The sequence below is a fragment of the Trichoderma citrinoviride genome, assembly GCF_003025115.1.
Source record: "Trichoderma citrinoviride strain TUCIM 6016 unplaced genomic scaffold BBK36scaffold_4, whole genome shotgun sequence".
In the NCBI taxonomy this organism is placed as follows: domain Eukaryota; kingdom Fungi; phylum Ascomycota; class Sordariomycetes; order Hypocreales; family Hypocreaceae; genus Trichoderma; species Trichoderma citrinoviride.
The window spans coordinates 644,681-659,873 of NW_020194712.1; the positions used below are offsets into that span (position 1 = coordinate 644,681).

The 15,193-nt window shown below is 53.0% G+C and overlaps 5 protein-coding genes across 5 annotated transcripts; 2 read left to right on the forward strand and 3 right to left on the reverse strand.

Moving 5' to 3' along the window:
- Window positions 1-1,234: 1,234 nt before the first annotated feature.
- Window positions 1,235-3,394, reverse strand: BBK36DRAFT_1167264 (bifunctional 6-phosphofructo-2-kinase/fructose-2,6-bisphosphate 2-phosphatase; the record flags this gene model as incomplete). Its single annotated transcript, XM_024895025.1, has 6 exons — window positions 1,235-1,663; window positions 1,735-2,337; window positions 2,405-2,485; window positions 2,565-2,868; window positions 2,932-3,120; window positions 3,381-3,394. The coding sequence occupies 6 exons, from the start codon at window positions 3,392-3,394 to the stop codon at window positions 1,235-1,237; spliced, it is 1,620 nt and encodes a 539-aa protein (XP_024751293.1).
- Window positions 3,395-4,669: 1,275 nt separating this feature from the next.
- BBK36DRAFT_1167265 (hypothetical protein) lies at window positions 4,670-5,891 on the forward strand (the record flags this gene model as incomplete). Its single annotated transcript, XM_024895026.1, has 3 exons — window positions 4,670-4,978; window positions 5,074-5,721; window positions 5,784-5,891. The coding sequence occupies 3 exons, from the start codon at window positions 4,670-4,672 to the stop codon at window positions 5,889-5,891; spliced, it is 1,065 nt and encodes a 354-aa protein (XP_024751294.1).
- A 1,240-nt stretch (window positions 5,892-7,131) lies between these two features.
- BBK36DRAFT_1115412 (cysteine proteinase) lies at window positions 7,132-10,396 on the reverse strand (the record flags this gene model as incomplete). Its single annotated transcript, XM_024890129.1, has 7 exons — window positions 7,132-7,875; window positions 7,933-8,516; window positions 8,570-8,822; window positions 8,982-9,476; window positions 9,549-9,926; window positions 10,007-10,108; window positions 10,310-10,396. 7 exons carry the CDS (start codon window positions 10,394-10,396, stop codon window positions 7,132-7,134), a joined length of 2,643 nt encoding a protein of 880 aa, XP_024751295.1.
- Window positions 10,397-12,647: 2,251 nt separating this feature from the next.
- Window positions 12,648-13,839, forward strand: BBK36DRAFT_1157654 (ribosomal protein L5; the record flags this gene model as incomplete). Its single annotated transcript, XM_024894027.1, has 3 exons — window positions 12,648-12,904; window positions 12,961-13,654; window positions 13,714-13,839. 3 exons carry the CDS (start codon window positions 12,648-12,650, stop codon window positions 13,837-13,839), a joined length of 1,077 nt encoding a protein of 358 aa, XP_024751296.1.
- Window positions 13,840-14,105: 266 nt separating this feature from the next.
- BBK36DRAFT_1114405 (Fes1-domain-containing protein) lies at window positions 14,106-14,774 on the reverse strand (the record flags this gene model as incomplete). The annotated part of the gene is made up of 1 exon (XM_024890025.1): window positions 14,106-14,774. The coding sequence occupies one exon, from the start codon at window positions 14,772-14,774 to the stop codon at window positions 14,106-14,108; it is 669 nt and encodes a 222-aa protein (XP_024751297.1).
- Window positions 14,775-15,193: the final 419 nt, after the last annotated feature.

Below are 15,193 nucleotides of genomic sequence, written 5' to 3' on the forward strand. Positions count from 1 at the left end.
AAAAAAAAAAAAAAAAAACTCGAGAAGCCTTGAACTCATTCGAAACGGAGTCGCCCACCTTCTGAAACCATGAGCCATATTCTTGAAGCTCCGGAAGGGAAGAGAAAGTCGAGACAGCTTTCTTAAGTTATGAGTTTCCTGACAAAGAAAGCTGCATATATATATCTCTCCTCCAAAACTCCATATGCTTTTCACCTCCCCCTTTTCCGGCTGTGTTTTTTTCGTGGCAAATCCTTTTTCTCCTCGGATGCCACATCCGCTTCTTTTACCCAAACTCCGTCTCGACTGCAACACCAGCCGCACATTTCGCCCGGGACATATAGCATAGCCTCACCCTCCCACTCTTCTTTTATCACATGCTCCTCCAGTTTTCTCAGATCCACAAGTGCCGGTTAAGAAAGAGAAAAAAACAGAACGAATCAAGCGGAAAAGTCCAGCCCTGTCTATATAGCACAGGAACACATCTCATTTGGGGCAACCTGCAAATATATGTCTTTATTTCAATGTTTGAATTGGGTTCGCTGACTAGGTAGGTAGTAGTGCTGCAGTTGGTTGACCGGAAAGGAATGTGATAGGGACTGATGAAGATATATAAACTGCTTATGGCAATCTGCGAGAAATACCAGGGAGGGGAAGGGTTATGTATATCTCCAAGTGACAATCCTCTTCTCCAGCTCACAACCTTGCTTGGCATTCTTGGAACAGAAGCAATAAACGACATCCTAGCAGAAATCCTCATACAAGCTCCAGGAGGCAATATCCATCAGCCAGTAACAAGCCAAAACGTAAGGGCGCCCACCGTCTGGCTTTCGTCCTGGCAGCATTCAGTGAGGGTGGCCCCCAAATTTCTCAACTCGTCCAAGTTATGCGGCAGCACCGGTCGGCCGAGTCCTCCCCTTCCCGCATCGATGGTAGGCTCTTGGCTCATTTGCTTGCAGCAAGCCGGGACACTTCGAATTACGTGCAGCTCGTCTATCCAAAGGAGCGGGAGGATCGGGCTGTCCAGGGAGCTCGTGCTTGCGGTCTCGACTGCGCTCTTTACCCCGTCCCGTTTCTGAAATGGCCGCCAAAAGGGTTTCCAAAGGTATGTATTAGGTCTCTGTTGTCTGTCTGCGACCTGGATGATCAGCGACGAAACAATCCTGCATGGTTTCGGCCTCTGCCACTCTCTTTTTTCTCATTGGACAAGCAATGAGACTGTCGACGCTGTAAGTTCGATGCCCATCAACTGTCTTTAGATTTCATCGTGGATCTTGTCCGCGACCAAGTCCTTCGATGTATTGACCACCATCTCCGTCGACCCGCCCAGCGGCTCAGCTGGGCTACCTAGGCCGCCAGCAATTGGACTCATCTGGCCGCTCTCAGGCCTGCTCATGGGCCGGCTTCCTGGTACCCTGATATCATCGGGAGAAGCAGACAGCATCTTGGGGTCCAAATTGGGGATGCGGATACGCCTGGCTTCGTTCTGGTAGGCTGCTGGAATAATCTCGATGATCTCGTCACGGGGGAACTTGAGACTGGGGATATCCATGGTGGAGCAGTGCATCAGGTAGGCGAACAGCACGCGAAGAACAGACTCGTGTGCGATAATCAGCAAGTCACTCTGTTCTCGCTCCAATTCCAGGATGATGGGCTCGAGTCGAACAGCAAGGTCGTGGTAGGACTGCACAACAGAAAGCCGAGTTAGCTATCGATCCTTGTGACGGAAGCGGACTCGGTGCACATGTAACTTACCTCGGCACGAGGATATCGATGATGATAGGGATCGAGTGCATGCTTTTCAACCTCTTCGGGGTATATCTGCCTGATTACTCGCTCTGACATTTTTTCGCAGACACCGGGGTTGATCTGACTCATTTGAGAGCGCTGCCGAACCTTGTAGCCTTTTTCTTTGAGGTAGTCGGCCGTTTGAATTGTGCGAAGACGAGTGGACGTCCAGATGGAAAGCGGTCGTAGGGGAGTATCGGGCTTGCCCTTGGCAATCTGTTCCAGCCTCTCTTGTTCGCGATGTTTCAGAAGCGTCTCGGACATCATCTTAGCGTAATATCTGCCCTCTTCTGAGAGTTCGGCGTCTGCCTTATAGGAATCTTCTTCCGCTGTTGTACCTGCCCGGGCAAAGAAGGTGGTTCGGGACTTGATGTGGAGGTTGGTGAGGTAGAAGACGATTCTGTGGGAGAGGTAGTTGAAGCTGAGGTTGTTGTAAAAGAACTTTTGACCGGCGTTGATCATCTTGATGTAGTTGAGCTCCTTTTCTTCCATGGTCTCGAACACAGGAATCCTCATTTCTATCCTTTTCAGGTACATTTTTGCCGCTTCCTCGCGATCCATTCCAGCAAACTACAGTCACTATTAGTAGCCGAGGGAGAAAACGATGCAGGTGCGCTTTGAGCTCATCAATACTTACATCGGGCGAAGAGATTTTGACATTGATGGCATTGTCATGCAGGATTTGCTCGTCATTCACATACGACTCGATGAATAAAGTCTGTCAAGGGGCCAATGTTAGCAGAGCCAAAGATGAAGGGGAGTGAAAGGGGAAAGTTCCAGTAGCCATAAGCCCTTACCTGGACGTCATGCTTTGCAAATTCCTTGGCCAGAGCGCGTCTTCCGCTCGCCGTGGGGTTTACGGCATCGTAAATGGCGACTTGGCCGTTTTCGTGGTTCAGCCAGGCATAGATGTCTTCACGACATTTCTTGAGAATCTTTTGGCGAAGGATGACGGATGAAGGAGATGCATCCGGGAAGAAGTAGTCATCGGGGAGCGTGCCTTCGGGACCAATGGTTGCTCGCCTGTAGTCTCCCAAGTGGAAAATACGAGTCTTGACACCGAGCCACTGGAGATAACGTGCCATGGATACACAAATATGCCTGGTCACAATGTCAGTGTTTAGACTGAGCTTCTGCACTCTCGAAATAATTCATTCTACTTACGTCTTGCCTCGAGCGGGCGGGCCAACCATGACAATGGCAATACGGCCAGAGTGAAACAGCCGCCCAGACATGGTGCTGTAGAGTTGGGCGGGCGCCATGTCGTTGTCTTCCGAGACATCATGGATGCTGTCGATGAAGGTTGAGCTCCTCCGGCGATACCGGGGAGCGTTTGCCGCAATCTCAGCGGTTCTGGAGGGCGGGTTAGTCAGTTTGCTTTCCATTTTGTCAAAATCAGATTTTGCACAATGAAGGTGGAAAACTGGTTTCCAAAGTCGCACGTAGCGGACAAACACGACGTGGTCAAGGCTGGATGGGTCAGGGGGGCAGGGGTTGAATAGGAGAAGTGAGCGGGCTAGGCGTGAAAGCTTTGAAGGGCTTTCACGATGGTGAATCTCCGGGTCCGATGTCTTGCACATGCTAAGTAGAACGTATGAGATTTTCTCACTCACAGTAAGGTATCCATTCTGCCACCTTGAATTAACTTGGAGCAGGCAATCGGATGATGCGCTTGAAGCTTGTTTTTGGGTCCGGAATCTGTAATTTCAGGATTGGTGCCAATGTGGATTGGGCTTTTCTTGGCTCCTGAAAGATCCGAGCCTATGTGCTGATGAGCTGAGTGATACACCCGCAGGCACCGAGGGCCTTGGAGGTGAGAATGTGTGTAGAACCTGAGCGAGAGCTGAGGACGTTTGTGCGGTGTGATATGCGAGATGCTTTCCAACTGAGTTCAGCCTCGCGCCCCGCTTCCGAGGAATGATGACGCAGCAGGGACTCGGACGAGGAGATGCTCGGTTGCTTGAATGAGTATTCTGGGCTCTGGGCTCTAGGGAAGCCTGTAGGTGCAGGCCGTATCTGTATGGATGCAGATTCGTGATATCGATGAAGCTGTCCGAATGCCGCGAAGAAGGGCTGCAGCCGCGTTTGCTAAGGTATGCTTGGGCGGATATATTCGGTTCTAGGGTACTGGCTTTGACGGATGCAAAATGATGAGGCCGCTTCATGCAGGTGAGGCGGCGCTACGGGCACTTACGGAGGTACCTGCAAGTACTCCCGTCTGGACTGCCGCGGTAAAGTAGGTACGTCACTCGGCGGCTGACATGATCAGGTTCTCGATTGCCCCGCCATTCGCTGTGATACTACTGCACTTTCCTCACGATTGCTTGTGAAGAGAAGGGCCATTGACGCGGCATCGAATGTACTTGAATTCTGATCGAAAACAATGAGATTATTTGAGATTCAGATGCATCATTGACAGCTTCAATTTCTGTAAAAAGGAGCCTGGAGTTGATCAAGGACCTGGGGGTACTGTAAGAGTACCTACGGATACCTGCACCCACAGAGGAGCACCCACGTGCTCCACAGCCACCGGGCCGGATTATTGTATCATCCGCCCACGCAAAACAGAGCCTGCAAAGAACCAAGCGAAGCCAAGCGGCGTCACAAATGTGGCTCGTGCAGCTCCCGCAGGCTACCGACCTGGCAAACTGGGTCGTCTTGAAAATTATTCTCAACGCCTCTCCATCCCATTACAGCCGCCTTCGGAGCTCGACCACTGCGGCAGCGCCAACACTCGCGAGGCTGACCTGAACAGCGACTACAGACTGCGATCCTCTGACCGCAGCCGTGCGACGTGCGAATCGACCTCCGCATCCCTCGTCTTGCAGCCGTCCAGTCCCTCCCTCTTCCTCGTCGGCTTGGCTCTCTCTCCAAAGAGCCGCCACACACACCCACCGGCATCATGGCCACCCCCGTCGACACATTGCGGTCCCTCCTCTTCTCCAACCCCGTCGCCGCGACAATAGGAGATGCCGTCAACTACTTCTCCGAGCGGAGGGCAAAGCTCGGCCTGTCCAACCCCGGCACAATAGAGAACCTGTCCAAGGAGGTCCAGCGCGATGTCTTCCTCAACAACTACATGTTCACTGGCATCCGCGCCGACCTCACAAAGATCTTCAGCATGGCGCCGCTGTTCCAGGTCTCCCACCAGTTCGCAATGGGTGAACGCATCAACCCGTACACCTTTGCCGCCATGTACGGCACCGGCAAGGTAAGCAGCATCGCATAGCGCACAGCATTGCATTGCCTATGGCGGAAACTTTTGCGGCATGGTTTAATGGTGTCCTAACTCCGAGCTCGACCTAGGTCTTCTGCCAAGGCAACGTCGACAACGAGGGCTCCCTCTCCGGCCGCTTCAACTACCGATGGACCGACAAGCTCGTCTCCAAGTCTCAGCTCTCCATCTCCCCCGGCGGCCAGGACATGGCCCAGTTCGAGCACGAGTACACCGGCGATGACTTCAGTGCGTCTCTCAAGATGCTCAACCCTTCTTTCCTCGAAGGCGGCATGACCGGCATCTACATCGGAAGCTACCTGCAGTCCATCACCCCCAAGCTCGCTCTCGGTCTGGAAACCCTCTGGCAACGCCCTGCCCTGACCCAGGGTCCCGAATGTGCCGTCTCCTACTGCGCTCGCTACAAGACATCTGACTGGGTCGCCACCGCTCAATTGCAGGCTGCTATGGGTACTGTCAATGCCTCGTACTGGCGGAAGCTGTCCGACAAGGTCCAGGCTGGCGTTGATCTGAGCCTCGGTCTTGTTCCCTCTCCCGGCGGTCTGATGGGTGGCGGTCTGCAGAAGGAGGGCGTCACCACCATTGGCGCCAAGTACGATTTCCGCATGTCTACTTTCCGAGCCCAGGTCGACTCCAAGGGCAAGCTGAGCTGCCTCCTGGAGAAGCGCGTGGCTCCCCCCGTCATGATGACCTTTGCTGCCGATATCGACCACTTTACGGTATGTGAACCCTGCCCCCTACTGTTACACTCGGAAAACAAAAATGCTTACTTCTTGATTAGCAACAAGCCAAGCTTGGCCTCGGTGTCTCGATTGAGGCTGCTCCCGAGGAGCTTCAGGACCAGCAGGAAGCTCTCGGCAGCCAGACTCCCCCCAACATTCCCTTCTAAGCACACAACGATTGGAGAATCCCACCACGAGGCAGATTCCGCAAACAACGATTTGGTTAAGAGACAACTAATGTAGCAGGACTGCGAGCCGACAATGGACGAGTTGATTCATCTTGCCGTCTCAAACCACGGCTTGTCTGATTAGTACGGGGAAGAAGATTAAGAAAAAAAAAAAAGAAGAAAAAACAAACATCCTCCGCCGCTCTTACTTGATGACGATATCGTTTCCTGATCTCCACCCTCTACATGGGGAAATGGAACCAATGGAAGAAAACAACAAGAAGAAGAAAAAAGAATAACAATCATTGACAACTCCTCCCTGTTCAAAAGACCGTGAAGCCCTCCTTTCTACGCCAAGGCTTTCACGGTCGGGGACGGAGGATCAGGAGCAGGTCAATGTGCTTCATGACCGGTGGCTCTCTCTCTCTCTCTCTCATGTCTTTTAAGGGATGGGAATACCATGCCTTCAATGCGTTATGGCATTTCCACCCCCTGTGTATACTAACATGTTTTTCCAATCAAAGTTCGGATCGGAGGGGGAGAAAGGAGAGGTTGTGTGCCGCTGAATGGAAACCAAGAAAAGATGATCAAAAAGGAGAGGGACGGGATGGAAAAGGGGCTGGAGTTTTCAAGTATAGCAAATATTCTTTTGCTTGCTTGAGGTTTCTTTTCATCAAGGCGGATTTGTACAAGAGAAGATAGAGAAATAACGAATGCTTGAATGGTAATGCAATTTTTTGACGAAACCAACCGAGACACTCATTATCAAAGAGCAAAGAAGAGCGCCTTCGCATAACAAACGAGCCATTACTCTCAATTATCAAGAACTGGCTGACTATAGTAACTGACTGTAACCCGCCCACTTTGAAGCCACACCTCTTTGTCCGCCCAGCAGCAAGCTTCTCGCCCCATAAACGCCGTGGTATCTCTCTATGTATACAGACTCTGAGTTGCCTTATTTTCTTCTGCTTCTCTTACCTCTGTTTGATTTCGCCCCGGCAACAACAGGGCTTCAAACTTCAACAATGCCGTGGTATCTCTTTTGATACATATAGTACCTAGGTACTCCTTCTCTCTCCTTCGTGGACCTGAGGATTCCTCCGTCAAAAGCACAATCTAAGACGCCGGCTTTTGTAAATGCATGTATCCAAATCAGGGGAAGGCTCCCGTGATGCCGTTTGTGCGTTTCGAACTCGTGGTTGTAATCAGTGTATGTATACCTTAGTAACCCGGAACCGCCTCACATCACCACGCACTCCCGCTCTGGTTGATCCCCAGACTTCTGCTTTTCGTTCTTCTCCTTGGACTTCTTCCTTCTATGCTTGTGCTTCTCACTTTTGTCGGCCTTGTCGGCCTTTTCGTGCTTGTCCGGTTTATCCGATTTGTCATGTTTCTCGTTGCCTGAGGGGGTCAGCAGCTGCTTCTCGATCGACGTAGGGGATCCCGGCTGTGGACTGCGTTGTCCCGCAGAGTTCGCAGATGAAATGTTGAGAGCTGGTGGTTCCGGCAGCGGCTCTTTGCTCGTCTTGGAGATCAGCCCGCCAAAGCGACTCAAGTTGAGACTGATACGACCCTCGCCCGATTGACTAGCCGGGCGACTCTGCTTCCCCAAGTTGAAGCGCGATGCGGCACGCGACAGGCGCGAGGATGTTGGCTCATCAACCGGTGCCATAGCAGGCGACTGGGTGTCGGGAGTAATGGCTGGCGATTGAGCAGCGGAGTCGGTTAGGGCGTAGCTCTGGCGACGCGACATGACCGTCTCTCCGTATGAGCCTCCAAAGTTCATGCTGATACCCTCCAGCCACTTGCGGGACGGGCGCTCGACTTCTGCGGATAATCGAATGCTGGGCGGCTTACTTTGGCCTAGACGACCAGTGGAGGCTGAGGGTTGGTGCTCGTGATGTGTTACCAGCGCTTGAGTGGAGGCCGAGGCCTTATGTTCATGATGCGCAGCCAGTGCTTGAGTAGAAGCCGAGACTTCTGGCTCATGGCGTGTTACCAACCCTTGGGTAGAACTAGTGGGCGTATCATCCGTGACCACCGAGCGCATCCTCTCGAGGCTGCTTCTCGAGTCGTCGTAGGACGGCGGCCCGCCCGCCGTGCTGTCTGTTGAAGGACCAGGTGGGTCGACCATAGGAACGATCTGATAGAACAGTAGGTACGGCATCTCGACCTTCAGGGATTCCTTTATATCCTCGACAAACGTGACTCGATTGCCGATTTCCAGGTCGTCAAACTTGACCCATTGTGCTTCCTCATAATCCGGAGGTGGGTCGATGGCATGCTTTCTGTTATCCGTCAAGAGCTTCGGGGCAACCCTGGCAAAGGCAATGTAGTGGCCGCTTTGCAGAGAATCGCCTCGGTGGCAGATGACGGATTGCAGAACAAGCTTGTACTCTGTCGCTAGCCCATTCGTCTCCTCTTCAATGTGCGGCCCGTCGGCGAGCATGAAGTGAGGGAGTCGCATGCTCTCCGGAATGTCGATGTACGTATTGTGGCGCTGGGGTCGACCGGACTCAGTCATGGCATATCGCTTCAGGCAAATGCCTACGACTGGGCGCTGGTCAAAGTTCATTGCGACCTCGACGTTGTTCTGCGGCTCGGTGCTCTTGACGGCGTGCCAGGCTGTGTACAGATTAGCAAAGAAAAGGTGACTCGTAGGTATGCCTTGTACATACGGATCAGGCGGAAGAATTGCCATGCAGGTATAGTAACTGCCCTGACGACTGTAGATCCCTTTAGACTGGTTCTTTTGCGTGCAATGTTCTCGGAACTGGTTGGGCGGCCCTGGTCGTCAAGCAGTACTCGTTGGATGACACTTGCTGATCTGTTCCTCAACGGATTAGAGGAAGAAGCTGTTGACTGATCGCCTGCTGCGTTCGATGGCGGTACGTCTCCGAGAGGGCTGCTTTGGCTCGCTCCGTTGACTTGCTCTGATGCCGAAGCGTTTCCATCACCCTTTCGCTCCGCAGCTCCTTCCCCCTCGACATGTATGTCCTTGGCCTTTTCTGCCTCGGAATCTTCTTCTGTAGCCTGTGCTTTCGGACTCTCTCCCTCACCAGTCGTTTCTTCACCGACATTGACTTCAACTTCCTGATTCTCCTCTTCGTCCTTCTCCAGTAGGGCATCTGCCGGGGGCTTCGCGGACGACATCTCGAGCGGAGATGAAGTCATGACTGCAGGGCTAGCGACGCTTTCTCCATCTCTCACGAGCTGGATCTGAACCGGAATCAATATCTTAGGCGACAAGCTAGGACTTGTGGCGTCTGCCTCTGCCTTCTTTGCTTCTTCGCTGTCTCTGAGCACGTCGACTTGGGTATTGAAGTACTCCTCTAGACAGTCTTCCAGCTTCACGCCGTTGCCATCAGGATCTGATGGCACTGCTAGATTTAACAATCGTTCGTAGACAATCTTGTGGTCGTCTTCGTCTTGTTTGCCTTGGTGGTACAGGTCGACCTGTAGTGAGAGTAGAGGCAATTCCAGCTTTTCCGTGAGGAAAGCAAATGCTTCCGAGGTATCTTGCTGTTCCAAAAGACGAGCATCGGACCAGCCGCATTCAGCCATTGTATCTTGGATTACTTTGGTCTAGGCAGACATGTTAGTGTATCTCCCCTGAAAGTAATTCACCTTGGACTTTCCATCACCCTAGGTACTTACCAAATCTGTATGTATCAGTTTGCCTGACCGCAGCATGTTGACCCAGATGCGCAGAAGTGTGACAAGCTTATTCCTCGGATCGTCCAACGGAAAGTCGTTCTTGAGCATGCACTCGAAAGCATCCAGCTTGGAGAACATGGCAAAAAGAAGGGCATCGATGTAACAAGTGACGGCGCTGCGGTTTTCTGCACCAACCATATGAACACTCGGGTCGTAGGGGATAATGACTCCAGACGAAGCCTTTTGCTCGATGTCGATGAACTGTACAGTGCGCTCTGGGTCCCCATTTGCGAACTTGGTCGCCAAGATATCTCGGATATGGTCGACGGTGACATCGGTAATGCCCAACCGATCCAGACTTCGTTGAATGTCCTCCACCTTTCCATTGTCAGTCTTCTGTCTGAAGTGTCTCGAGACGACTGTTCGTCAAGGCAGCGGAGATGATGGCGTCAACTCACCTTGGAGGCTTCTCTCGCAGCTTCCAGCTCGTTCATGTGAGTTTGTCTCGCATGATCGGGTTTGAAGATGGCGCGGAACGCTTCGGCTGAGAGGGGACGGGCCTGCCATTGCTGTTTAACATTGTGCAACCAAAGAGTGTCGGGCTTGGGAGTGGGAGCTTTGGATGGCTTGGGCGTCTTCAAGTAGTCGATTGCAAGCTCGATGAAAGACATTGCTCAAACAAAAAAGTTCTGGCTGGGAGGTTTCGTCGCGCATCGAGGGCATGGATAGGTAGGTAGGTAGGTTGGTAGGAATAGATTTACCTTGTTTGCGGGAGGAGCAGACTTGCTACGATGGTGCTCGCCGCTCTTGTCCCGTAGGCTAAGGAACTTCCTGGGGAATTCCTTCATGGCTGTCCGCTTTTCAAAAGAGGTTCAGCCCGATGACGAGGAGGAGGTTAGAGTGGTGGGAATCAAACTCTCGCGGCGCCGAGAGAGAGATGAGGCGGGTGGTACGCCCCCATTATAGGGCGAGACAAGTCTCGGCGAGGCGCTTACGGGGCTGGCCGTTCGGTGACGATGTTTCTTGGAGCTGCGAGTCGTTTCCTGCCCTGAAAGTAACCCTCCGTCTTCTTCTATGTTGGGCGCGACAGCTGCTTCGAGGTGGTATCGACTGATCGGTTGGACTCGCGGCGAAACGTCCAGCTCCGGGCGAAAGGCTGCGTCGCGGGGGCTGTAGGGCTGCTAGGTCGGCTTCAGCAAATGGGACAATCTAAGGCTAAGAGGCTTTTCGAGAAGCGGACGGATCTTCCCAGACGGGAGAGGGAGGACAAAGGTGGTTGCGTTGCGCAGTTACATTGACGTACTTGGTGCTGGTAAGGTTAAGGTAAGGTTCTCGAGGCTGGTTGTAGTTCCAAGTCCCAGGTGCACATCAGCCTCAGATAAGGCCTGGCGGAAGCGAGTGCTAAAGTTAGTGGTTCGCGTTGGCTGATGTTACAGTGGCGGGGGCGGGACACTGGGTGGATCCAGGCGAGCCAGGGACGCTGGTAGTGGGCTGTAGGGACCTCGAACGGCGCTACAGCGGTGCGATACTGCACTGAGGTGGCACCCTGCGGCAGCCCGCGATCCCTCGCCGTGGTACTGCGAGATTTATAGGTACATGTACCTTAGATCGCTCGACGATGCATGATCCGTTCTAATGTATCCATGTATTACAGGGCAGTCCTCACTTGGACTGGGATCACTCTTTGGATTGCAGCTGAGCGGGCATGGCGGCGTCCGCAAGTTGATCTCTTCCGCCTCCTCATCATGTCATGCGTTGCCGCCAATCATCCGGTACAACAGACGCCATTTTGATGAGCAAGCAGAAAGCATCCGAGCGCCGTCAACGTCTGGTGGCTGCCTTGATCAACTTGAAAATCACCGGCGGCGAGTCTGTGCGGCGCCGAAGCGGCCCTTTGCCAATTCTTGTGTTCTCGTGCCCTGTCAAACTGACTTTTGCCGAGAGACTCGTGGCTCGCCTACAGATGCCTACTATACGTAATTCTCCCACGACCGTCCAAGGCAGGCAATTTTGGTTCCCCAAAGTCCCCCAAAGGGTTTACGCAAGTCTAGCACGAATGCGGGCAAAAGTACGAGCACCTACGCGGCCTCATGTTTGGTTCCATGTCCACATTAACAGTCATGTTACCTGCCCAAAGACTCGGTATTTCTCTTAGCTGTGAACGAAGGAGCGGGGACTTGAGGTCATGGCGTACGAAGAGGAATCACAGGAGGACCATGTACCAGCAGCTAGGGCGAGACCTTGGACGACTTGGCTGATTACCTTAAGAGAAAGGTAAAGTTGTTTCTGTTCAAGTCACAAGCCACCTAAACAAACCTTGAGCTTTTGGGGAGGGGAAGGGGGGTGTGGCTGATTACATTGTAGAAACTTCGAGTTGTAATTTCTAACCCAGCGAAACTTCAAGACATGTGTCAGACTACAATGCCCTTTCATGGTTCAAGTAAAGGTACTTACCTAGGTAGACCCTGGAAAGATGTTCGAAAGTTTGCACAAGGACCCTGATCGTCCAATTCACGGGATCTTGCTGGAGGACGATATCATCATGCAAAACCGAAAAGCGTCTAAGAAGCGCCTGGACCTGCAGATGCTGAATGTCAGCAGATTTCATCTCTTATGGCGTGACTTGATGAATCCATCTCTTTGTCAAAAACAAGGAATATTGCACAGAATGTTCACGCGGCTGAGTAGGCTAGTCTCACGAGTTACCCAAAATAGCTTCCTGCTTGGATTAGATCATACGGATTGCATGCTACTTTGTACCGAATCCATATTTTGATGCGGACTATGACAGTAGCCTACCAGGCAGTAGTACTCCGTGCAGGAATCACTGATATTCCGGTGATGAGTTGATGGACGGCATGGACTTTCAGGTTGACGCTGACGGACAGAGAGTCACTGCACCGCCACATCTCTGCCGATAGGTACCTTATCTCACAAACGGCAGTCGGGTGGCGCAGCCTTGGTCGGGCTAGTCTGTGGCTAGTGCCCCGGCAGCTAGCGATTGGAAAAATCCCATTTGCCTCGAGATAGCGGATGGTGGGCAGTAAAAGGGAACTTCAACCTTGGACGAAGCATTGCGGCCTCAGCTCAAGCCCGAAGATGGCGGTCTCCCGAGAAGGTGCTCGCCTGGCACGAGCCTTGAGGCAAAAGATTCCTGCGCATCAATCTGTTCCGCTTTGCGCCAGAGGGTTTGCCTCTACTAGACCGGCGCACAATGCCACCGTGAAGGACGGTGGCATTGCCGACATCGAATCGACATCCTCTTTCACGGCGCCGCCGCCCGACGAGAACGTTGTCAAGGCTTTTGAGGAGGCACGCAGCCGGGATCATAAAGAGAGGAGGCTGCCTGGCAACCGGTATTGACTGCCGCCAAAGGTTCGAGTAGAAGAGCCATCGCTAACACGAATCCCAGATACCAATACCACCCTCCGAAGTACAATCGAGGCCCTCTGCATCCGATTCAGGCGCCGCCTTCATCCGATCCGACGGCTCGCGATTTCGTTCCTGGGCCGTTTAGCTTCCCTCGGTTGAAGCATACGTACGATAGCACCATTGCGCCAGACCTCATGACTCTCACATACAAACACATCCCTCCCGGAACTACACCACCCGAATCGCAAAAGGGACTGCTGCGCCAATGGGACGGATCCTCACCATACCACAAGAACCGACCCAGCAGAGGGCCCAGAGGCGGAGGCTCCTCAAGACTTGGGATAATAGAGCGGGACATCACTTGGAACAACATTCCCGAGATCGAGGCCGTCACTATCAACTCATACGCTCCCCTCGCAGCCGACAACAAGGAGTACCTCCACGTCGCCCGAGCCGTGGTCCAAGCCATCAGCGGCCAGTTTCCCGAGGTGACGACTGTGAAGCACAACGTCATCCACTGGGGTGTCCGCAAGGGATCCAAGGCCGGTGCCAAGACGACTCTGCGCGGCGGTGCGGCCTATGACTTTGTCGACAAGCTGGTGACCTTGGTCTTGCCCAAGATCAAGGACTGGCCGGGCATCAAGGCTACCAGCGGCGACAGCGCCGGCAATATTGCATTCGGCATGCAGCCCGCCTGGATGGCTTACTTTCCCGAGATTGAGTTCAACTACGATGTGAGTATAGGGCAGTCGGAATGGTCCCCTTGTGAGCGTAAGCTAACCCTTGGTGATAGATGTATCCTCCCAAACTGATGCCCGGTTGCGACATCTTCATTCACACCTCTGCGACATCGGATAGACAAGGCAGGCTGCTGATGGAAGCATTGGGATTCCCATTCTATGGCAAGGTCACGCATTGATGAACATGATGTCGGTGTCATGCCTTGGGAAATATTTGGGGGAGGAAAACCGAACAAAGAAAAATAAAGTGTACAACAAGTGTATTGTGTATCAATATACAAAAAGACCATGACCGTTAGATACTATGTATGTATGGTATGATAGCTCCACATGCGAGACCGTATCGGTTGATTCATCCAAGCCTGCCAAACGCCCAAACTCCAGCCCATGAATGTCCCTTTTCCGTATCGTATCCATGTAGTTTGTCTTGGATTGCTAGTAAGCTTTATGATGAAGTCGCAGGAGCCGTATTCTTGACATGGTCTCTGAGGCCGTGAATAACGGTGTCAACGGCATCCATATCGGCAGCGTCGACTTTGGACGCAGTAGCAAATCCCCGCTTGTTCAGCTCGTCCGTGCAGGTATCCATGGAAGGCTGGTAATTCCTGACGGCCGAGCTCAGCGCATAAATGGCCTTGCGCCGAACGTCCTCGGGCTCCTCCTGCTTGAGCGCCATCTCGACCAGCGAGGGCAGCCCGCCCATGGCCAGCAGGCGCTCCTGCGTGCGGGCGTTGTTCTGGACGGCCGTGCCGACGCACCAGGCGGCCATCTTGCGCATCTCGCTCTCCTCGTGGCGCAGCTGGTCGAGCAGCGGGGTCCAGAGGTCGAGGTTGGCGATGTTGTTGGCGTTGTCGAGGTTCTCGATGAGCTGCTCGAAGTTGTCAAAGGCGATGAGCTTGTTCTCCAGGCTGACCTCGGGGTCGTTGATGATCTCCATGGCCGCCTTCATCAGCTCGGCGTCGGAGGGGCCGCCCATGAGGGCCGCCATGATCTCCGGGGTCAGGTTGGTCGTGGGTGGCGGCCGGGATTCGTTGGTGGGCTGGTTTACAGGCGAGTCGGCCTCCATGTGTTCGATGCTCCATCGCAGGAGGTCGTTGAGTCGTTTGTCACCCATGATGGTTGTGTTATTTGTATTGTAGATCTTCGTTTTTAGCGAGAATGAATGTAATTACTTTTCGCAAGGAGGATATTGAAGAAATTCGACAGACAGGGAGCAGTCTCTTTTTGTTGCTTTTCGATACTGGAGCTCTTCAGTAATCCTCAGATTTTCGCCGGTGGTGATGCAAGTTCTGGAAACTTCAAGAAGGCCCTAGGCCGCAAGAGGAGTAGCGGGGAGTGAATGCTGGCAAGGTTCAATTGCTTTTTGCAGCCTTAGCCTTACAAGGAGCTTTGTCCAGGGCCGAAGCCAGAGCTTGAGCATCAGCTTCACCAAGTAATTAAACTTTCTGCGAGGCAAATCTCCGGGGATTGGGAGCGGGAAATGAGGCTTTCAAGTATCGGGGGACTTCCTTCAGTCTTCCAGAAGCAAGGCCG